Consider the following 23,449-nt stretch of genomic DNA (forward strand, 5'->3'; position numbering starts at 1 on the left):
TTATCATAAGTCTCCCTTTGAGAGAATGAGACAAAGAAAAGACATAAATTTATAAATAAAAGAATAGCAAATAAGAGGATCTATCTTATTTGGTTAGCAAAGTGTGCTGTTATAAAGTTTCTAATTCATGCTCAATTATTATGGATAAAAAAACAAAGGGTAGCAAATTTACCATTCTTTTTAGAATGATAAAGGCTCATCTTGCATAGATGCCTTCATGGGAAAAAATTGCTTTAATTGAGAAAATTTACGATAGATATATATACAAAGAGAGACAAGAAAGTAGTGAAGCTTCAGTCAGTTGTACTCCTGACGAGAAAGCGTCCCAAAAAAATTGAATTGAAAAATTCTAGTAAGAGGTGTCTATATATCCCTTGAACCTTTAGATATTTTTTACAAAGAAGTTAAAATGTGCAGAACTGTACTGTACTTCATTCTCCTGTACATCACTTGAATATATTATATTCACATGGCAAGGATACTGCTGCTGACACAGGCTCACAACCATGTCAAAACAAAGCATCTTTTGAACTGTTGGATTTACCAAAAACTTAGCATCCAGGTTCACAATCTAAAGCTTTTGTTTCTTTTCTATCATAATCCAGATTCATATGCCCAAAATGCATCTGGATCCGGACAAAACAGAGAAAAATCTTCGATTTCTAGATTCGCTATGTGCCAATTGACAAATCTAGCCTGTACCGACTTGAATAGAAAAAGGATGATAGGCAAAAGCCAACATTTATCATCTTCCCTGCAAGAGAGTGTTATGTACCAACATTTCAAACTAAAGTTATTATAAACAAAAATAAATAAATAAATAAGAAACAAACAATTATTAAACTCAGCTAAAACTATTTTGGCAGCAAAGGACTATACAGTAACACTATAAATGAATGCCGTGAATAATCATGGGACTAGAAAGCTATTGTGATGCTTTTAATTTCCGTGATTGCTGCTTGTGATTCATGTCAGTCCCAGAAAGTTTATTTAGATGTTTTTTTAGACTACTTGTTAGAAATAGCTAGGGGTTGGCACTTGTAACAAGTTTATCTATCAAATTTGACAGGACAATTTTCTTCCTCGGACAACAAAACCCCCATGGAGAGAGGCAGTTCAATGATGATGCAAATTCAATCGGCTATCATGTTCAAATACAAATAAATCTGATGGTGGTATACTATGATAAGATGATAATGTTATACCTTTTTGGAGTTCATACATTTACTTTACTGCCACAGAAGTAAATTTAAGCAAAAAATGTAGGTTGTTTGTAATATACGCCACTGTTGTTTGATATAAAATGGTGTCATTTAAAAATTGACAGCCTTACCTCTTAACATTACGTGTACTTGCTTCATCAGGGTGGTGAAAGTGGGACAGTGCATAATGAAGGAGACAACAAATAAAAGCAACTCCCTGCACACACACATGCCCGTCCAAAAACAAATATTAGATAATAAAAGCTATATTTCAAATGGTTGCATAACTATATGTATCTTAAAAAGTTAAGAATTCAAAAATGCCCATAATTTCTATAAATGTTACAGGGCATTACCAATACTGCAATTCAAGGTAATTTCTTAACATTAGGGCTCTACTACTTAGTTTCTGTGGGCAGCAAATATTCAGATAGATAGGATAGGAGGCTTTAATGTTTTAGATGTAGAATGTATCATAATTCTGATTCTATTTCAATGCTTAAAAAGGCTTTACAACAAATGTCGCTCTCAATGCTCCACAATTAATTTCTAAAGGCAAACTTAATTATTAAAATAAGAATTTTGGACTGAATATAGTATTTTCAAATAAAAAAATCTTTACTGTTAGTACAAGCCTCATTAACAACTTCAATATTTTCAGCAAGTAATTGCGTATTAGTCACTAGAGCTTTTAGATGTCTTAACAATATGTATCAGTAATTACAACTTATTGCTGCGTTTTTACTGCAGGTTGTTCACTACAAAGCCAGTCAAGATTTAATAAAAAAGATTCACAATTCAGAAATATTTTGGACTCCTTCTACCCCAATTCTTCTTGAATTAGAATAAGCACATTATAGTTATGCATCATAAGCATGATGGGGCAATTTGCTGCAAGCAACTTAAGATGAAATGCTCATCATAAAACTCAGTTTTTTAAGGTCCAATAAGCTATGAATACATAATAATTGCAAGTCATTTTTTTCGCTGACACACACACACCATAGTTATACTACGTGGTTTAACAGTATAGACAGAACTTACAATATTAAATAAAGAAGTAGCATTCCACAGTGCATATACTCGAAAAAGTGAAGCTCTTCTAGGTTCTTTACTGAATAATGCATTCAGACCAGCAGGAAATGGAGAAAGTAGAGAAAGAGGAAGAATTAGTAGAACAGAAAGAAATGCGGCAAGAGAAATCCAGTAGAACTGGAGCAACATGAGGAGAGTGACAGAAAGATCTGCTAAAAGCATCAAAGTAATCAGAAACTGTACAGTGTCCTGAAACAAAGATGTCATGTATTAGACAGTGCTCAATTTATAGTTGTGGAGAGGTGAAGCACCTAAAATAGTTTAACTACCTGACGACCAACAGGTCTAGTATTGCACAATAGGAGAGAAAGTGGGAATAGAAAGTCCCTTTTAAAGTCCAATGATTTTAAGGTAGCATCATTTATTAGGCCGCCATTAATTCCTCCGGTTATCCTTTTAAGAGATAATGAATTACTCATGTATGGCCAACTATGCTGCAGCTGCTTAAGATTCTTTTTTCCATGTGGCACATTTTTCCTGTCATAAGTAATAAATAAATAAATGATTAAAGACTAATAAAATACGTGATTTAAACAGTCAGTACAAATATTCATCTACGAGATATTAAACAACATCAAGAAACAATGCAACTTGAGGGCTAAAAGCAAAGAATTAGTAGGGGTTTTGCACCCCCAATAAGTACCCTGATGTGAGAATGCATAAGAAAATCATACATTGTACTGGATCTTAACATCAACTTGGGCAAGGGAAACAAGAATCATCTCTAAATACCCATTCATATCATAACAAAGAAGTATATAATCTAAGCTTCGATCCCGAGACCTGAGTAAGCATTTTGCATTTCTTCCTAACCCATCTAATCTAATAGATCAAGTTTCAAAAAGTGAGTATTATAAATCATCATTACTATCATGGCGAATTAGCAACAGACATGAGCAATATTAACTGCCTTGAACAAATACCTGTTTAGTTTAAGAATGTATTTTCTGTTTAATAATAATTACTAAAGTTCCACTTTTTTTTATAAGTGAATATATTTTACTGATTTATTTGGAAGGTATAAATAAGAATAGGAAAAGAACTCTGTACACTAATCTGACCTGAAAAAAAGGAAAATAATAATTATCATTATAACTGCTACAGCTAAAATGAAGGAAAAACAGATTGTAAATACATCAAATGCTATTATCAACAGCATACATTAATTCTTGTTAGATGTAACGGACTTAGGCCCAATTCTTGTATTTTCTTATTTATAAATGCATAACCATATGTGTTCAATACACAAGAGATTCAGCCTATACCTCTCTTTTATCTTAATAGCACAAAATAAACGATTGTTCTCATTCCTTGACATGTTAACAGGATTAATCAAAAGAAACCAAGGTTTACAGTCTGTATGTTTTCAGCCTTAGGTCAGGATCATAAAGTAGTACATTACCTCACTAGTTCATCAGTGCCAACCCAAGTATCAGACTGATGTAGATCAAGAAGGGAATAATCCCCAACTGCTACCACAATACCAAGTTGATAGTATCCAGAAGCTGTTGCTTGGAACCATCCAAGCTCCATTTTAACTCCATGGAACTCAAGTTGGGGGTTTCCATGGCTATTTATCCAATTAACAACAGGGCCTAGTGCAGTCCGAATTGATCCATGCCTTACTGTCCGTAACTGAGCATTCAATCCAGCTATCAAGCGATTCCAGACAGTTGATGGGACATGCTGCAGATATCAAGTCTGAGATTAGTATGTAAGCTATGTATAGAGAAAACATAACTGACTAAATCCTAACAAACTTAATAATCAAGATACCTGACCAAGGAGGTTGGTCAACAGTGTATCATTGTGAAGATAATAAGGCGCCATGTAGCTCCCATCCCCACCAAAAATTATGCACATGGGAAATCTCTTCTGTATAATTGATACAATGTCTAATCGCTTCTCATCACCACCGAGAAAAAAATCAATATGTGCTACCATTAAATCTGGAGTTGCCCCAACCTGCATCATTTGTTTCTTAAATTAAAGAGGCTACAAATGACTCTTTTAAGTTAAAGGGTCTAAAACATGAATATGTATAACTTAACACAATAGAAACATTCATTGAAAGGATTTAGATTTTAATACAAACCAGTGAAACTAGAAAAGTTGCAAAGTAAACATGTATACCTCTACGGAACATGCATAAATAAAATTAATACCGATGTTTATATCACATTCTTTTGATTTTGTGAGAAAATAAAGGAATGCAATCTGATAAATATACCATCTTCTGAACTATGATATAGTCATATTGTAACTTACAAGATGAAATATAAAACCACTTATTCCTTCTAGGAACTCCAAATAGTCCCAAGAAATAACCAAATAAAACAATCCACATATTTATAGTTCTATTAAAAGGGGAGCATGGAATCTTAAGTTAGACGTTGAAACATTTTATGATTAGAAATTAGAATTAAGAGTGAGTACAATACATGGCTCAAATTTTTGTTATCACACACCTATGGTTGTTGTACCTCTAAGTGGACTTATACCTAATTGAACATCAGAAAACCGACTTTTAAAGTGAGAATTGCACCCCACTCATGTTATAATTCAGCAATATTCTTAGTCGATGTGAGATCCCCAACACAGTCCCTCACGTCAAGGAATAAACATTTCGAGTGTGGGATTAGACATTTATGTGTGGTCTAACAGGATCCCGATAACGATGGCATAATAACCCTAAGAGACTTTACTAAGATAGATTTTAAATGACTATGATACCACCTTAGTGAGTTTATGCCTAACTAACTCAACCTCACAAAACCAATTTGGAAGGTGAGGATTGCACCCCACTTATCTATTATAATTTGGCCTTATTCTTAATCGATGTGGGATCTCCAACCGTACCCAAAACACATACCATTTGGATATCTTTATATCAATTTAGGAGTATTTTACCATTAGGGAAGACTAGGTCCTTTGCGGTATTATTTGTATTGAATTGTTCGTTAGAAGTCTCTTTTTCTTCAATCAAAAAGAAAGAATGTTATTGCATCGCTACACAAGTTGCAGTCCTAACCAAGTTAGTACTACAACTTGTATTAATCATATGCAACATTCTTGATCCAAGTAAATGAAAAAAGAAATACAAAACTGGTGGGGAGGGTGGTTTAAACCAAACCCACGACAAAATCTAAGTTGCGGAAGCCCAAATTTATCTCTACAAAAATCATATGAAATAAAGGTTTCCGCCAAAAATAACCTTGACTTGTAATACCAAAGGAAGCTAGACTATCAACACATCTATTTACTTCTCTAAAAATATGATAGATGAAAATATTTGTTTTAAAATCTCCATAGAATTCGTCCATCTATTCTTCAATCTCCAAGGGATCAAATCATCTTTCTAAAAAGTTGTGACCACCAACATAAAATCACTCTCAAACCATATGAATCAATCTAACTAGGAATTTATGGAAATTACTCCATCATGTTAAAGGCTTTGCAAGTCAAACCTTCATCCCTTTGTATAAAGCACGTGATCGACAAGAGCGTAGACAGGAATGGTCATATTCAGACTTAACATATTCCTGAAGGCGACTAATTTTGACTCTTCGCCGCCAATGCTTCCAGGACCAAGCACAAGGATATGCAACAACCGAAAGTATACTATGCACTGATCCCTCCCACCAGTCATATGCAGCGACGGAGTTGATTTCATCGATAAATCTATTAAAAGCATCCTCATACCTGCATCACCGTTAGGATTTAATTTAATTCAAAATCATAATTATGTTAGAGAAGTAATAAGTATTTCACGTGTTTAGATGATAATATCAAAAGTACAAGAAGATATGTTCATTAGTTAGAAAGAAGGTGTGATTTTCAGTTACAGCAAATATTAATGATTTTAATCAATCTAATACAGTTAACAAGTTGCCATAATTTTTCATCACATAAACAATGGTTATTTATATATCAAATGAATAGCTAATAAGTAGGAGTGATTTTCAGTGAGTGTATTACTCCAATGTATCAAAGAAGACTGTTACTGTTAGCATATTAGTTTGTTATCAGCTTGCTGCTAGTTATTCCGTGTGGGAGAAACATGCAGAGGGAGGCAGCATGTGAAACCTCCGATGGCTAGACCAGCAGGGTAGACCGGTCTTGAGGAATTGATACCGATAGTGTTATTCAGAATAGACCGGTGGTGAAATCGGTGGGAAAAATGTAGTGGGAGGTGTATTGCCAGAACAGTGACAGGATAGAAAAAAAAAAAATCTTCATCAGATATCCTACAAACAGCTTCTTGTTAGGCTCTAGATACCATGTTGAGAAAGAGAAAAAAGAAAGCATAAGATAAATTCTGTGAATTTATAGGGGAAAAACATAATTACAAAATATTGAAGACATATTTACAGAATATTCAATTACCCTGTCTTAGACTAATAACTAACATAAATAGAAAATCAATCTAATTAATCCTAATATCCAGTATTACATATTTCCATGCTGTGAATTTGACTCGTAATCCAGTATATTCTAGGACAAAACACATGAAACTTGATGTGTTCTTGGGTGTTTCTTACTGCACCCCAACAAATTTCTCCCTACACCCCATCAATCTCTGAAAAAACTGTTTTACCCCTTTTAAAAATGACTTCTAGATTACTTTTTCTGGAATATTTCCATAACATACTTTTCAGAGTTCATAAAATATATTCCCAGAAAACATTTTCTGGAACAGAATTTCCGAAATGTATTATATACATTCTGGAATGTGTTTTCCGGAATAAATTTTCCAGAGTAAGGTCCGGAAAGAGCTTTCCAGAATGATAATGAATTAGATGGGACATTCTGGCCATTCCACCTAATTGATGGGGAGCATAGAAAAAATTTGACGGGGTGCAAGAAACACCCTGTGTTTTTTGTTCAAGAGAAGGTTGTTGCCAAGCAACTAGTTTTACAGCACATTCTTGATCAAGATCAGTGGGCTGATCTGTTTACTAAGCCTTTGTCAACTACTAGATTTTGTTTTCTTAAGTGCAAACTAAAGGTAAAAGAGCATTCTTTAGTTTCCCAATCACCTTGAGTTTGCAGGGGGATGTGAGTGAGTAACTCCATTGTATCAAATAAAACTGTAAATATTATTATAGTAGACGGTTATCAATTTTCTGTAACTGATTTAGTTAGTTAGTTGTCTATTACAGCTGTTGTGAACTTGTGATCGATTGATTACAACTGTTTAACCATGTGATCTTTACCAAAACTTAGATGTCCTTTTGTACATTGAATCAATAATATGTACTATTCATATGTACTCGATATACAGGAACAACGTAGATCAATGATTTAAGCTAAAATAATACGTTTCCAGTATTTATCACCACACAACCATGCATATAAAGCAATATGACTTCAGGATCCACAACATGCATGTATGCGTAATTCAATATGCAGTTGCTCTTACACAATCTCAATTATAGCATGGGGAGGTGAGTAAGGAAGATGCCAGGGTTCTCTAAAAGTATTAGGACCCATAAAGTACATTCTGTGTACATGACTTTGAGTCTCTTCAGCTCTAGCTCCACGGACCTGGTTTCCAAACAACAACGCTATAATGCATTTTCCAGAGTGATGTGTTAAGGCTCAATTAATACTATGGACTAATTAACAGTAGAAATTTTCTTATCAGAAGAATACCTCAGAAAGGGAAAGAAGATATGGAAAACGGTGATGATTATGGTGTTCAATTGAACTTGAACTATGATATGCACCAGAACCGATCAACTTGATTCTCAAAGTACTTAGTAGCAGAGCCAAGAGCAATAAAATGAATGATAACATTACTGAAAATGGCCAGGGACCCCCAAATGTATAAATGAGCTCCTCTAGAGGTGTATAGCAATTTGGCATTCGATATTTGTCTGATATGCATTTATATGGACAAGACCGTTTTGTAACACCCCCTGAAATGAAAAGAACCATCCTAAAAATTTGAGATATAACATAATCTTAGGCATGAATAGCCAAGTTATATCATCCAAAATACCTCGTTTATATATGAAATTTGCACGATTTGGAAGAAGATCAAGAGGGCAAGGAATGCAAAGATCTTCCTCAGAACCATCAACATCTTTGTAAGTACCAATAGGACATTCCTGTAAAATCACTTGCATAGTTTAACAAATTTTCAGATAGTAAGCATCCAGTGCAGGTGCAAGAACTATTAGATTTGTGACAGATTTGGTTCAAACAAAATCTACTGGAAAAAAATATTTTTTATTGATGATCCCTAAAGCCCAATTGTTTTGTCAATGTGGTAGCAGCCTTGGGCAAGATACAAAATGCATAATTTCTCTTGATATTCAAAAAGACAGACACTTAAATTCAGTAATATTTTATATTATAAGCTCAAACAACCGAAAGCAGAGATACTAGAAGCACACATGTAAATTACAGGCTAAATATAATTTTGGTCCCGTTTTACTAAGATTCGCATTATTCCAATATTTGTTAAGAGATTCAATTCTATCATTTATATCTCAAATCTGGATCATTGTTGTCCTTCCGAAACAGTGAATATTTTTCATTTTGTGACAATTTTAAACTAGTCGTTAACATGTTCAAGACTATCAGAATAACTGTTATGAAATTCATAGAGGAGCAATTGCTCTTAAATAGAATACAAAGCCTTAATAACGGAAAATCCTATTTATGATAGATATAATTTATCTCTAACTCAGGATCAATGATCTTGTACAATAAATCTAATTAATCTTCTAATTATGGAATGTAGTTAAATCTCCTAATTATGTAATTAAAATTGTACAAGGAAATATTATCTACAAAATAAATCAAGGAAACAACCATTCTTTTATTACTAGAGGGAAAGGCAACACACTTGTGCTTTGCAAATTCACAAGTATCACAATGAAACATTTGTATGTCAACTTCTTTAAATAAACTAGGAAACATAATTTCTAGGATACTGAATGATGGATGACCTAAAGGAAGAAGGTATAACCATATTTATGGGTTGTGGTGTTGCAGCAATGCAGGCTGCACAGGTGAATACAGGGGAAGAAAGAAAGGGAGTGTGGTTTTGCATCAATGCAAGCTACACAAGAGATTACACAGGCTCCCAAGGATTTTAGAGCGTTGATATTCCATGTCAGAAAAACTGTTTCTGATGATATTTATATATGAGCAATTTCTCTTAAATAAAATCAAAAACTTAATAACGGAACATCCAAATTTATGATGGATATAATATATCCCTACATTTCAGAAACAATGATCCAATACAATAAACATAAAATATATTGTAAGCCTATTAATCCTCCTAATTCTGGAATGTAATTAAATCTCCTAATTATGTAATTAAAACTGTACAAGGAAATATTATCTGCTGCAAAAATCAAGGGATTCAGACAAAGACATCAAATTTGTCTAAATAGATTTACCTACAACAGAACTATAAATGTCAACTAATGTTCAAACAAAAACAAGCCAAAAAAAATGGTGCAAATCGCATGAGAAGAAAATTCCATCTGGAAAGGAATCTGATATTAGACTTTTCAGGTTTTCTGTAATCATGAGACATTTTTCATGCAAGTTTTACCATGCTTGCGGCCTTTTAGTTGGGTTTCACAATTCTCATGTAAGTGAATATAGTGGGACAAGTTTCTGGTTTTGAATCAATCAAAAAATGATTCAAAATCATGTCACATTCAAAAGAACCCTGTATTTCAACAAGACAACAATGACACAAATTTTAGAGATAAAGGACCAAAATGAATTTTAGTAAAAGGATATATGGACCAAACGTATATTTTAGCCTAAAGAATGTAACTACCCACACAAACCATGACAATGAATCACAGTTCAGCTCCTCTACTTGTATTAATTACAATCATACTAATTACATTCTCGACTCCTCTACTTGTAACAATCACATCCTCTTAAAATAGAAAATCAAATCTAATGGAAAGAATGTGAATATTCTTAGGTTTGTTCCTAATTACAATATTTTTATCCAAATAATACCCTATTACAACACTTTGCCTTAAGTTGATAAATGAATATCAACATTCCTAACTTGCCTACGAGATCTTAGAATCTACTATGTGAAAGTCTCGTACGGAAGATGTCTACTGATTGGGGTCCCGTTGGGACATGGGTTGAAACCACCAAATCTCTATCAAGATTATCTTTGATGAAGTACTTGTTTGGTCCCAGCATGTTAACTCAATTATGAGCAATCTCGTGGCTGACTTGTAATCACAGTACCATTTTATAAGGATGTCAACTTTTATTCTAAGGTCATCTAATATAATCTTCATCCAGAGTCCTTCACACACACATTGAGCAAGGACTCAAAATTTAGCTTATGCACTATCCTATTTTTTGTCTCTAGATCACCAGACTCTCTACTAGAAACATACAGTATCCAGAGGTAGATTTTTGTTAGTAACAAAACCTCTATAGTTTGTATCAGCATATATCTTCAGGGTCAAAGCATATTCTTTCTTGAGCAGTGGCCCCTTTCCCAGACTAGACATCAAGTACTAAAGAATTTTGTCAATTGTTTGCATGTGTCTTTCTCTTGGATCATCCATGAATTGACTTACCACACTAATTGCATAAGCAATGTCTGGTCTCATGTGTAATAAATAAATTAGTTTTCCTACCAATCTCTGATATTAGGTCTTCTCTATAGAAAAGTTATCTTCACTTCCAATTTGAAGATTTTGTTCAATAGGAACTCCTAAGGTTGTACATCTCAGCTTCATGTTTCTTTGAGGAGATTAAATACATATTTTATTTGGGAGATGAAAGTCCCCTTTTTTTAATAAGCAAACTCTACTTTACGGAAATACATGAGTTTTCCAACTCATCCATTTCAAATTAGGTGACCAATTTTTCCTTTAAAGTCAATTACTTTGTTTCATCATTTCCGACAGATATCACACCATCAGCATAGACCAACAATATAGTAAGTTTACTTGTAAGAAAATGTTTTATGTATAAAATACAATCTCCATGGCTATGTTTACATCCTAAGGAAACCATTGCTTTTGCAAATCTCCCAAACCATGCTCTTGGAGATTGCTCAAGACCATATAAGGTGTTCTTTATGAGGCATACCTTATTCCTTTAATTATGAATTTCAAATCCTTGAGGAAACTCCACATACACTTCTTTTTCTAAAGTTCCATGAAGAAAGGCATTCTTCATATCCTATTTATGTAAGTCCAAACAAAAATGAGTTGCTAAAACAAGAACTTAAACAATATTCATCTTCACTACTCGGACAAATGTATCCTTATAGTCAATTCCATAAGTTTAAGAGTATCCCTTTGCAACCAAACTAGCTTTGTGCGTGTCTACTAACCCACTTGCCTTATATTTCATCGTAAACATCCACTTGCACCTTACGTCCCTTTTGTGTCTTGGTTTGTCAACAATCTCCTGTGTTGAGTCTCTTTCTAGCATTCATCTTCTCTCTCACAGCTTTGGGTCCAATGTTCACTTTTTATAACTTCTTGGACTAAGCTAGGAATTTTGTTGACATCAATAAAGCTTCAAATTCCATTTGAGAGATTCCCAGTGCAAACATATTGAAAAATAGGATATTTAACACAATCGTTTTCCCTTTCTCAAGGAAATGGGTGAATTCTCAATAACACTGACCTCGTCACTGTTATCTTCAGGACTACTCACCTCCGAGTCAAAAACATCGTATTGCTCCTAAGTCAAAGTGGGTTGTCTTCTTAGATATATTTTGCCAAAAGAATTTGTCTACTTCCTTACTATCAATTGGTTGAATCCCGTTTGTGGTGGCTCCACAAATTAGATCTTGAACATCCTACAACAAAATATACGGTAATGACAAGAAAGAGAGCTCCTCTACCCTTGAAGTGGAGAGCTCACAAAAAGGGATTTTGTTTCAAAAAGTGGCATCCATGTGATAAAGACACACCAACTCTGAGCGTAATAACATTTGTACCCCTTTTTAGTTTGAAGGATAATCAATTTAAGAGCTCTAGGATATAATTTGGTACCATTAGTGAACAAAAACAACACAATCAAAGACCCACAAAAAGTAGACTTGACAATAAGGGAGAAGAGGAAAAAAAAGACAAGAGACTCAATAGGACTAATGTCATTAAAGACAAGAATAGATAACATGTTGACAAGATATGTGGCAGTTAACACAACCTCTTTCCAATATGTTCTAGGAACAAATATCCAGAAAAAACTCTAGCTACTAGATGATGATTCTTCCTTTCTGCAACCCTATTTTGTTGTGGAGTGTTAACACATGTTAGTTCATGAACTGTTGCATAATTAGGAGATAATTATTTCATAATTAGTGCAGATTCTGTTTTCTATTTATTAGGATAGATTTAATATCTTTTGGTGATTTGATTTGATTTGTATAGCTTTAATTACCTATTATTTCTTGCTTTAATCACCTATTATTTCTTTCCTTAATTAGGTAGTAAATAGTCTATAAATTTAGACTGTAATCACAATTGTAAATACATTCAGAAATATATTCAATCCTCTTCTTTCAACTTGAACAATAGCATTAAGGAATAAAAATTTGGAGAATTCATGATACACATATTTAGTATCATTATTGGACTTTATTCTTTTAATGTTTTTTCCAAATTGACTTTTGACAAAATGAAAAAAATTAACAAAGATTTGAAATACCTGCTAAATCACCGACTTCTTTGCATATTGTTTGTTTAAAAATAGGATCCCTAAAATAGCTAGTGTGAACTGAAGGAAAGGGGTCACAATGTAGGGGATCGTTACCAAGAGAGAGAATGGAAGATTACCCACCGGGTAACTCACTGTTGAATAGGGAATAAGGAGGGTAGCAAGAGAGTAATTCCGTTAGTGGGTGTACGTTGAGTGATGATAATGAGGGGTACACTAGAATAGGCTAGGACATCAAGGAGACTTGACACTATAACTACCTAGTCTATTTTTCTTACCGGTTCTGTATTTCTTTCATTAAGCAGATTCAAGGCATGGTTATAACCATGATACATGTCAGAAATCTGCTGCAGTGAATCTTCATCTCTGTACGATATATCTTTAGTACCTAACACTTAACTTATCACATAAGTGATAGGTAAATATCTCTAACAGTCTAAGCAAACCCAAGTATGAGAAGGAAAAAAAAGGGAAAAGAAAAACTATAGGAGCAAACCTCGCAGAAAATTCCATAAAGACCTTTAGGGCAAGCTTTCCCAGTTATACTGCCCTCTTGTCCGTGATGGCCATCCTTGTCCCCGGCACCTCCCCTGTTTAAAATCATATGAAGAAAGAGATAATGTTTCTCACCAAAGTTTATTTAAAGAAAATGTACATCCCCATTTTACCATGGTGCTGATTAAATTATTTACAATGACCATATTTCAACATTCAAGTTCCTTAAATGAGTGAGCCCTGAATTTGGTCCTCCAAAAATTACGTCCCCACATTAGTCCTTTAACAATATTTGGCCCACGAAAAAAGCAGTAATAATCTATTATGTTCCCCAATTCTACAGTCATTAACAAAGACATGATTATGCATACCTGTTATTCATGGTGCCACTAATACTTGCAACAGGAACATATTCTTCCTCCATACCAATCTTTGACCAATGGAAATGGATTCGACCTCCACCTCCACCACCACCACCAACAGGGCCACCATTGCCCCCAACAATAGATAGGGATGAATTCTCCAAGAGCCTAAGCTCTTGAAGGAAAAGAAGGACTGTTCCACCAGAACCTCCACCTAGACCCCCCATCAAAGAACCATCACTGCTTGTTATTGATTTGCTAAAGCTTTCACCATCAGCCCTCAAGGTTCCGGAAAGGTCAAGTCTCAAAAGTGGCCACTGAATGGATCCCATCACTAGCCAAGATTAAACAAAAATTAAGTAATCAGAGAATATCACAAAAAAAATAGATATTTGCCTTCGTATAATGAATAGAAGCACCAACAGATATAGCATTCGTAGCCATCTGCATCCATGTTAATAAGCCATAAATAATTTGGAGAATCCTTTACATCAAACATACAAAATCACGGTAGATATTAAACTAATTACCAATCATTCCGCCTCCAACAACATGCCCATACGACTCATTTGGGCCCCCAGTTCCACTACCCAATTCACATGGAAGAATCGCATTTCCATAGTCATTACCACCAATACTCTCTCTCCCATTGAAATATCCTGATCCTCCTTTTCCACCATGTCCAGCACCACCACCAGCTCCATTCAAAAAGTTTCCCTTACCAATACCTTCAGTGCAACCTGAAAAGGGTCACTATCTAATCAAAATCTTAATACTATCCTTTCATGGTAATTAGCATTTTTACTAGTTAAGTAAACATTTTAATTAGAAGAACAGAAAATGTATAGAAAAATATCTCCCAAAACGTTTTAATTACCTAATTCCGATGCTGTAATCATACCATCTGTATCAACAATCACAGTTCTTGCCCTGTGAATGTGAATTATGCTTCCCTTCATAATGCCATTTACAAGAAGATCTTCAACACGACAAATCTGCAAAAAATCATAAGAATTCACCATAATGTTCAACTATAACAGCAATATTTTGTTGTATCTATGTAGACCCAATCACAAAATCCCAATAAAAGAAGTAGATTGAATTAGAAATGATAGTGGCAATGAGAGAAAGATGTTATTTCATGCTATAAAACTCATAACACATTGACGATACACAAATATACGTAGAAAAATAAATGCAAATGCAAAAAATTTGTTAAATAGTTATGAATACTCATTTTTTAGAAATTAGATTATTGAATTAAATGCAACATAGGTGGGTGGGATTAAAATTGGTTCTTAATTCCAAGAGTGTAAAAACATAAGAAAAGATATTAATTTTTTAAAATGAAATACATCTAAAAGTATCAGTTTTCCTATTACTTAGCAAATCTTACTTGCAGTGAGAAGGAGAGTGTATAATTGACATGACAATCGTCAGGTGGCGTTATCAAATCCATTGGGCATCTCTGTGTGTCACAAAGATGCTTAGTCACCCTACAAACATAATTATAAAAACCAATAAATAGGATTAAATTTAGAGTTTCCAAACCGGCCAGATGGAAATTGTTTACTCAAGCAATGCAACTAGAAAGTGATCATACTTACATGCCTCTACTGGCATCATCATCCAAAGGAGCTTGAAGTAAAGAACCTGGACCAACCTGTCGCAAGAGCAACACTGTTAATTGAAATGCTGCATCTAAATGCAACTTCAAAGGGGAAAATTCATGAATATGAGAAACAGTGACATAACACAATTGTCTGAAGGAGTTTAGACGTTGAGATATTGCATAGACAACAAAGATATCCCAGGATATATGATACAGATTTGATTTACTTGATTTTTTTATAGTTATATCAGATTTGATTTGAATCTATGAAGATAGTCTATTCTTAAGAGATCTACTGTAAATTATGTAATTAGGATCATACTCTATGTTGGAGATCCCATATCGACTAGAGATTAGGACATTTCATAGTTTATAAGTGAGTGCAAACCTCACCTTATAAGCCAATTTTATGAGGTTGAGTTAGGCTTGAAGTCCAGTTTTTAATACTTTAAATGTAGCTTCATTCTTTCATTTTTTTTGGTTTTAACTTAGTCTACATATTCATGTATCATTAGTAAAGTTTAAATCAATGATTCATCAAAACTAAACATATTCTTTACTCATTTCTTCTAATTTAAAGTTGGCATATAACTTGTTGAGAATATCAATTGGAGATACAACCAAACTAGTTCATATAAGGTTTGGATAATTTTTATCTTACAAACTGGTTTAAAGGAGTTAAGTTAGACCTTAAAGACAAAATTATAAGATGGTATCAGAATTTATCTTAAATCCATCATCAAGACACCCATGCTTGTCTATGCTCTACAGGTCTAATACAAGGCATGAGAGGGTGTTATTATTGAACCACCTACACCGGTCCACACTTCAAAACTGCATTAAAGCGACCAACCCACATAACCCATGAAATGAAACAGGTTTGGATGCAGCTACAAAAATTGAAAATAATAAATATAATTAAAAAATTTGAAAATAATAACTATAGTTAAAAAAAATTAAAAATAATAACTATAATTAAAAAAAATTGAAAACAACAACTACAATTAAAAATAATAACTATAATTAAAAAAATGAAAGTAATATTCTTTTATTAAAATTTATATATCAAATCTCTATCTAAAAATTAAAATCAATTTCATTCATCTGACTAAAATTTTAAAAATACATATTTTACTCTAGATCTCACGACTAGAGATAGTAGTTATTTTTTAATTTTTCGATTTAGAATTAATTTTGTATTTATTTATTTCTTTATTTTCTTTTAAATCAAGCTAAATTGACCCGTTGACCTAATATAAGGCTTGGATAGTCCACAACTTACAAGCCAATTTTTGTAGGGTTGAATTGAGTCATAATCCTAAGTTACAAGATGGTATCATTATCTATCCTATAAATGTAATTAGGCAACCCATATTTGCCTACACTTCACTAGATATTTATTCTAGGCACAAGAGGGTTGTATTATTGGGCCACCCACATTTTTGTCCACACTCTAGATATTCAATCCTAGGCACAAGGTGGTGTTGAAATCTCACATCGATAAATCGATATACCCCTACTAAGGTTTAAGCATTCTCATCTTATAAGCTAGTTTTTGTGGGATTGAGTTAGATTCTAAGTCCGAATTCTAGGATAACCAAATTGTAAACAAATATCTATTGAAGAGGAAAACCATCTACATATTTACTTCCACTCACAACACTTCAATCAACTTTTGGGAGAGCCCTAAAAATAATTTAAATTTCTAATAACCACTTCAAAAAATATAAAAACTACAAAAGTCCTTGTGAAGATAATTTCTTACAGTTACATTATAGAAGAGAGACAAGGATAATCGCTCGCCTTTGATTGCATCGCCATCACCAGTCAATTGTAGTAGTCCTTGACCATATAAAGCCAAGTTTGTATTTGAACTAATGATAGAATTTTGCTGTGAAGGCAAGAAACTAGTATTATAATGGAAGTTCCAAACCTCCAGGAATAAAATATGGTTCTATAACCAAGAATACTGCATAACTTTGAATAAAGATTAAAGAGTAGTATACCCTTAAAACAACTAGATTTCTCACTTCAAGCACTGAAGCAGTCACAACAGTAGTTTCACCACCATCAATTTGCATTGTGGAGTTCCACATGAGTAACATTTTAACAGAAACTCTAAATGCACCAAAAACCTTCATATATTAAAGGCTAAATAGTCAAATTACAAGTTGATACTACAACTCAAAGAAATAGCAGTTCAAAATAAGTGACACCTATATTATTGATTGATAAAAGAACTTTATAACAGAAAAAATACATTGAATCAGAAAACATACCTTTATGATAGAATCACTCAATAAAAGCTCTTCTGCAACAAGCTCAAACTCAGAAATTGGATAATCAGACAACCCAAAGATTAAGCTTCCTCCACTGTATACACTAATTTGGCCTCTCACCTTCATAATTAGAGAATTCAAACAAATATAACCATTTGGCTCCAATGGTTAAACATAGCAATGATTAATAAAGAAAATTATAAAATATATCAATAAAATTGTTTTCAAAGACAAAAGAAAATGTAATATTACAAGAAAAAAACTTCAGCCGATATCTTTCTTAATCCTTTGTGCAAGAAAACTATTGCTACCAAATGCTTCAGCGGATCAGAACTGTCATGAGCTTAAGTTCTCTATCATGCAAAGAATTTTCTAAAGCACGAGAAATATATAAAAAAAAGAAATGAAATGGTGACTCCATGATCAAGATTGTTTGTTGGTACAGTATGTAATGAGTATAATTTGCTACCTGAACTCTGGACCACACAAGCGGAACCAAAACTTTTGCATTATTTTCCACATAAACATTTGACCATAAAGGGCTGGTTGAGAAGTCAAGCAAAGGAGTCTCAGTTTCTGTTGTGACATTGTCATTGCTAACTTTCAAACTTAGTAAATGTGCATTGAAATACGTGCCAGCTGCTCCAGAATTCCCAGGACAGCCAATACTCAAACCTCCTGTCACAACAATTGCATGTATTGTGTATAAGCTCCTTCTTGTTATCCAGATGAAGAAAACAGCACCCTTGCAGGTTACTTGATTTGAAAAAATTTGATACAACTATCACAACCAAAAAAACTTTATTAAAAGAACATATATTATCAAATGCATATTCTCAGCACCACCAAAAAATTTAGACTGTGTGCCTGTAATCAGGAATAATGATGGATAGATTCCAGAATCTAAATCAGGAGAACAAGCTTCCAAAAAAAAATCAAAATTCCATGGTAAATCTGAGAAATTAGGAGGTTTCCTAGTTGAATAGGTTCTGGACACCATCTTTTAACATAATAGCAAAAACAGGAAGGTTTGCTTATGTTCACATTGAAAACTGAAACTGAAAACCTTTATTTGTTCAAAAAAATATTATAATTTTTGGTATTTCGATTCACATAATTTAACCTTAACACCCTTACAGTAGAATAAAAGATTAAGCAAGAGTCATCATTGGTATAATTACCATGTACAGGTGTGAAATAGAACTAACCATGAACAGTAATATTTAAATCTTCTTGTATGATGTAACAATCAAGTGATATTCTTCCTCCACCCCCTCCACCCCATCCTGTCCCACCAGCAGCACTGATGGTACCATACCCCTTCCTACACTCCACGAAAAATAAAGTTGAAAAGAAAGTTACATGCACAATTCACTATATAACATGTATTAGTTCCCTACAAAGCCTTCAATGTAGACATGGCACTTTTAAAAACTGGAAACAACTCAAACCTCCAGCAAGGACAAGACATTTCCAAAAACATCCAAATTCTTCAAAAGAAAAAGAATACTACCTCTGCAATTGTAATTGACCATACCAAATGCCAAGGCAGATCCATATAAATAGAATACTAGGCAGTATGCCAACATCAACAAAAGCTACAATTTTCTGCCATCAATATCATCAAAAAAAATTACCAACATTTGCTATTTTCTCATCATCTGAACTTCGAAAATCATTTATATGTGATAAAACTATTAGCTATGATGTGATAACTGTTCATAGAAGTAATTAAATGCCAAAAGTAAACTGCACTTCTATCTTCAAATAATAGCTATCGTCCCCTAAATAGTCATTTAAAGTCGTCAAATGAAAAAACAGGTATAAGTTCGTAGACTAACAAGAAGTTCATACTCACAGCTTCACAGCATGAACCAATATACTTCCACCAGAGCCACCTCCCCCATCAGACCCTCCATCTCCTCCTTCTGCAATAATAGATCCATTTACGTATAAAGTGTCCTTCACTAGAAGCTTAACACGCCCTCCACCATTTCCTCCATATTGCTTTTTAGTAGATTTCCCACCACCCTTGCTCCCATAACTCCATGGTTCAGACAACGTAGACCAAGCATAAACATCACCACCCCAGTTTGTCTTATTATTTTTTAAACAAGATGCACCACGCCCACCATGCCCTCCACCAGCTCCATCATTGCCAACAGGAGTGCCACTAGTTTGGGAAGGTGGTGACCCTCCTAAAGATGATGAGTCTATATAAGAATTGTATTCCATAGTCAGATTGGCTGAAGATAAAACCACAGAACCAGCAACAATAGACGCATTTTGACCAAGTTTAATGTTGCCGGACACATTGACTGATATCATGCACCCTTCCACGGGGCATAAAAGTGACACATCAGAAAGTAACTCCAGGTTTCCAACACCATAAATGTTAATATCAGATTTTAAATAATGAGTTGAGCTTAGCAAGCACGTAGTATTAAAAGATCCTACACCTTCCAAGTCCTCGCAAGTGACAAAGACGTTCAATGGGAATGACAAAGTTGATGTATCAACAAATGCAGAATCCTGGAGTTGAGAATCATCTCGCATAAGTGATCCAGAAAAACCCAACCAGCTCTCTAAGCCAGTACTCCTATTCAAGTGATGTCCTGAACTGAGAGACATACAATATACATGAAGATATCCCAAAAGAAGGCAGCACCAGAGGTTCCAATGCATTACCACAAAGTGCATCACCTATGCCAAGTATTCATCAGTAGAAATCAGACTAAATGTAAAGTTTCAACCAGCTCAGTGGAAAGTACCAAGAATTTATTTCTGAAAGCTACCTCCATAGGGATTGGTCCTCAAGGAAGTCACTTTTATACATTTATTCTGCAACTAAATACAAAAGAGATATCAAAAATAAGAAAAACAAGAAGGTTATCGTGAAACAGCTAAATTAGGATGTGAAGCTAGTAAAAGTTCAAGTTAAATTCTTAATGTTCACAAAGGAAATTATATCATACTTCACAAAATTCACTGAGAACTTTTCCGATTAAGAAATTTGCAAGCAAACCATGAAAAATGAGAAAGGACACTCTACTAAAGCCTTGTAAGTTGTAAGAGAGTGAGTGGGTCAATCTGATGTGTTGAGTAAAGAAAAACCCTCTTCTGCAAGTTTTCCTTAAATCTGTCTATCATATATTATAATAAATCTAAAATTTAAAAACAATAAAGCACTGTGGACATTGGTTCGGACACTCATCAATATGATAGTTACCCTAAGATGCATAAAACGTGAGAAGGGTAATATAGTAGTATATATAACCCAGTAAAGTAAACAACGGATCATAATGTTTAGTGACTAAAATCCAATTTAACCATTGTAGCCATTATAAATTCTTGAAAACCTAATCTAAAAGGAATCACATTGCTGCAAGGTTTTGATCGCAAAAATGGCATTTATCAACTAAAATCTATAACATAGGAACCACATATCTAAACCTAATTATAATTCATGCTGTCAGTCTGTTGTTTATCTTTAAACCTATCACCAACCATATTTCTTCCATAAAAACTAGCATAACATTATCTTCATCACAACATAGATATGTGCAGTTAATTACTTCAGAAAGCACTATTCCAGTAAAAAAAATGTTTCCATGTGTGACCAACACCGTCAGTTATATCAGCATTAATTAAGATTAACACACTATACATTTTTTTTATAAAACACTCTACAGTTTATTAACATCTGATATGGCATATTATTTCTGGAGGACTACAAAAGTGAACATCATCAGCAACACAGCCTTATGTTGCACAACACAAGCATGCATGTTCTGACAACCTTGCGTGTCATTTTCCAAGCCATAAATACCTCAACGCCATAATATTTTCTTAACTTGCACACTTTCCTTTACTCCCCCCACAATTCCAAAGAATTACGCACAACTCATTCACAGTCACCTAAACCGCTTTGAATCAGTGTAAAAAACCGACCGCAGTCAAAATCCAACTCCCGTAGCGAAACTCGATGACGAATCCGTTAACAGAAACACAACCTCTAACAAAACAACTCATGCAATGCTATCGGAATTAACTGAAAAGGAAAAAGGCATAGTTAAACCTATTTTTAAACCTACTAATTGATCAGCAACGAAGAGCGATGCAGAAATTAAAAGAACAGAATGCAGAGGTGAAAGAATCGGCAATGGAAAAAGGAAAATCGCAGAAGAGGTGAAAAAAAAGTGAGAGTGATGTAGTGAAAATCGGAGTGAACTAACCGTAAAGGTAGAAGAGTGGGGAAGAAAAAGAGTAGGAGTGTGAATCTTCGAGGGTTGAATTATGGTAACAGTTGGTGGTCTAAGTCAGAAGATGGTGTGTGTGTTCATGGCATCTTTTGCTTTTACTTTGTTGCTTTCTGTTTGGTTAATAATAATAAATAATAAAAAATGAGAGGCAAAATTTACAGTGGAAGAGAAAAAGTCTGTACGAGTCCAAGCTACGTTTATGTAAGAGCTGGATTCTGACCTCTGATAAACACTCACGCCCCTTCTTCTGAATGATTGCACCTAACTCTCCATCTGCCCTCTCTTCTCCTCTTAATTTCTATAATACCCCCATTTTTTAAATCATCTTAAAATTTATTTCTACATAAATTCTTTAATTTCATCAAAATATTAACTACTTACAATTTTTCATTATAATAAAATTTTAAATTATATTATGTGAATAAATAGTGGTATGAAAAATTATGCGCTGTCAATTAGATAAAAAAACATTGTTAATATAATTTTAAAATTGATTATTAGCGTGTGATTGTGTAAATATCTTTTACACTAAAAATGCGTTAGTTTAAGCATCACTTCAACATAAGATCTCAACTATTAACATATCAAGTAACAACAATCATTTATCATCACATATTAAAAATATTATTCAAAAAATAATATATATAAATACGGGGACTTGACCAAAACTCATATATACATATATAGACTATACATATTCATAAAGAATTCTAAGAACAGACAAGATGAAAACCTATTATACTAATGAAAAGATTATCTATGAATAAATCATAAATTAACAAATTTTTCAGCACACGCATTCCTTCACGGAAAATATGAGTAATCATAAATCTAATTTTCTGACTGTAATTAAGACAAGTATTTTCATCGAAGCATCCAAGAAATATTTGTCCTAACAAATAAACGCAGCACAAACCAAAGCATAATCACATTCAAGTCAGACATTAATAAGTCACATCTTTTGAGTTTCCTCCACAACATGTATAACTCCGTAAACTAGAGAGGCGTTACTTAAATATATATATATATATATATATATATATACATTTATTATGTTTAAATTTGTTGTGGAAATATCACGTGTATTTTTCCTATAAAATTATAACAACTTCACAAGAGTTGGTTCTTACGTTGTGTTTAAAATTATTTCAGATCAAATTTACGTAAAGTGAAAAATATTAAATTATCGACTAATTTAATTTAAAAGTATAATATTTAAATATAATTGGTTTTAGTTCAAAATTAAAATTACTTCAAATACAAATTATAAAAATAATTATTTTTTTTACCTTTTTTTATAACATAAAAGAAAAAAATTCTCAGCTTTTTTTACACTTACATTAACTGTTTTCTGTGTTTTTTTTCCTGTTAATTAATTGTACCCTCTTATAATTTCAGTATAATGTAAATTAAAAAACAAAAACTTGAGACTCTTCTGCCCTAAACGAAATTTCGA

The 23,449-nt window shown here is 33.4% G+C and overlaps 1 protein-coding gene across 9 annotated transcripts; it reads right to left on the reverse strand.

Moving 5' to 3' along the window:
• Window positions 1-214: 214 nt before the first annotated feature.
• Window positions 215-22,272, reverse strand: LOC137809961 (MraZ). 9 transcript variants are annotated; one of them, XM_090298004.1, is made up of 25 exons: window positions 21,967-22,272; window positions 20,527-20,572; window positions 20,191-20,434; window positions 19,590-19,944; window positions 18,940-19,055; window positions 18,201-18,409; window positions 17,732-17,851; window positions 17,459-17,587; window positions 17,218-17,343; window positions 15,448-15,503; window positions 15,237-15,336; window positions 14,718-14,835; window positions 14,371-14,580; window positions 13,850-14,174; window positions 13,480-13,573; window positions 8,302-8,410; window positions 7,953-8,218; window positions 7,720-7,844; window positions 5,765-5,999; window positions 4,074-4,262; window positions 3,700-3,983; window positions 2,567-2,774; window positions 2,247-2,486; window positions 1,334-1,419; window positions 215-754 (listed from the first exon to the last, which is right to left on the reverse strand). In XM_090298004.1, exons 2-25 carry the CDS (start codon window positions 20,530-20,532, stop codon window positions 595-597), a joined length of 4,110 nt encoding a protein of 1,369 aa, XP_090154130.1. In that variant the 5' UTR covers window positions 20,533-20,572; window positions 21,967-22,272; the 3' UTR covers window positions 215-594. The 9 variants fall into 9 exon arrangements, 8 of the variants coding, with proteins under 8 accessions (XP_090154130.1, XP_090154132.1, XP_090154129.1 ...); XM_090298006.1 differs by having other exon boundaries at window positions 19,590-19,929; window positions 20,527-20,578; window positions 21,967-22,106; XM_090298003.1 differs by having other exon boundaries at window positions 20,527-20,578; window positions 21,967-22,106.
• Window positions 22,273-23,449: the final 1,177 nt, after the last annotated feature.

Source organism: Phaseolus vulgaris, chromosome 2 (genome assembly GCF_051622355.1).
Source record: "Phaseolus vulgaris cultivar YP4 chromosome 2, ASM5162235v1, whole genome shotgun sequence".
NCBI lineage: Eukaryota > Viridiplantae > Streptophyta > Magnoliopsida > Fabales > Fabaceae > Phaseolus > Phaseolus vulgaris.

Bases quoted from the DNA above. Each gene is read 5' to 3' on its own strand.
- LOC137809961 (XM_090298001.1), bottom strand. The intron at 4,263-5,764 runs GTTTGACTTGCA...CAAATGATGCAG, and splicing joins CTTTATACAAAGGGATGAAG to GTTGGGGCAACTCCAGATTT. The intron at 2,775-3,699 runs GTAATGTACTAC...TACTTATGACAG, and splicing joins GGCACTGATGAACTAGTGAG to GAAAAATGTGCCACATGGAA.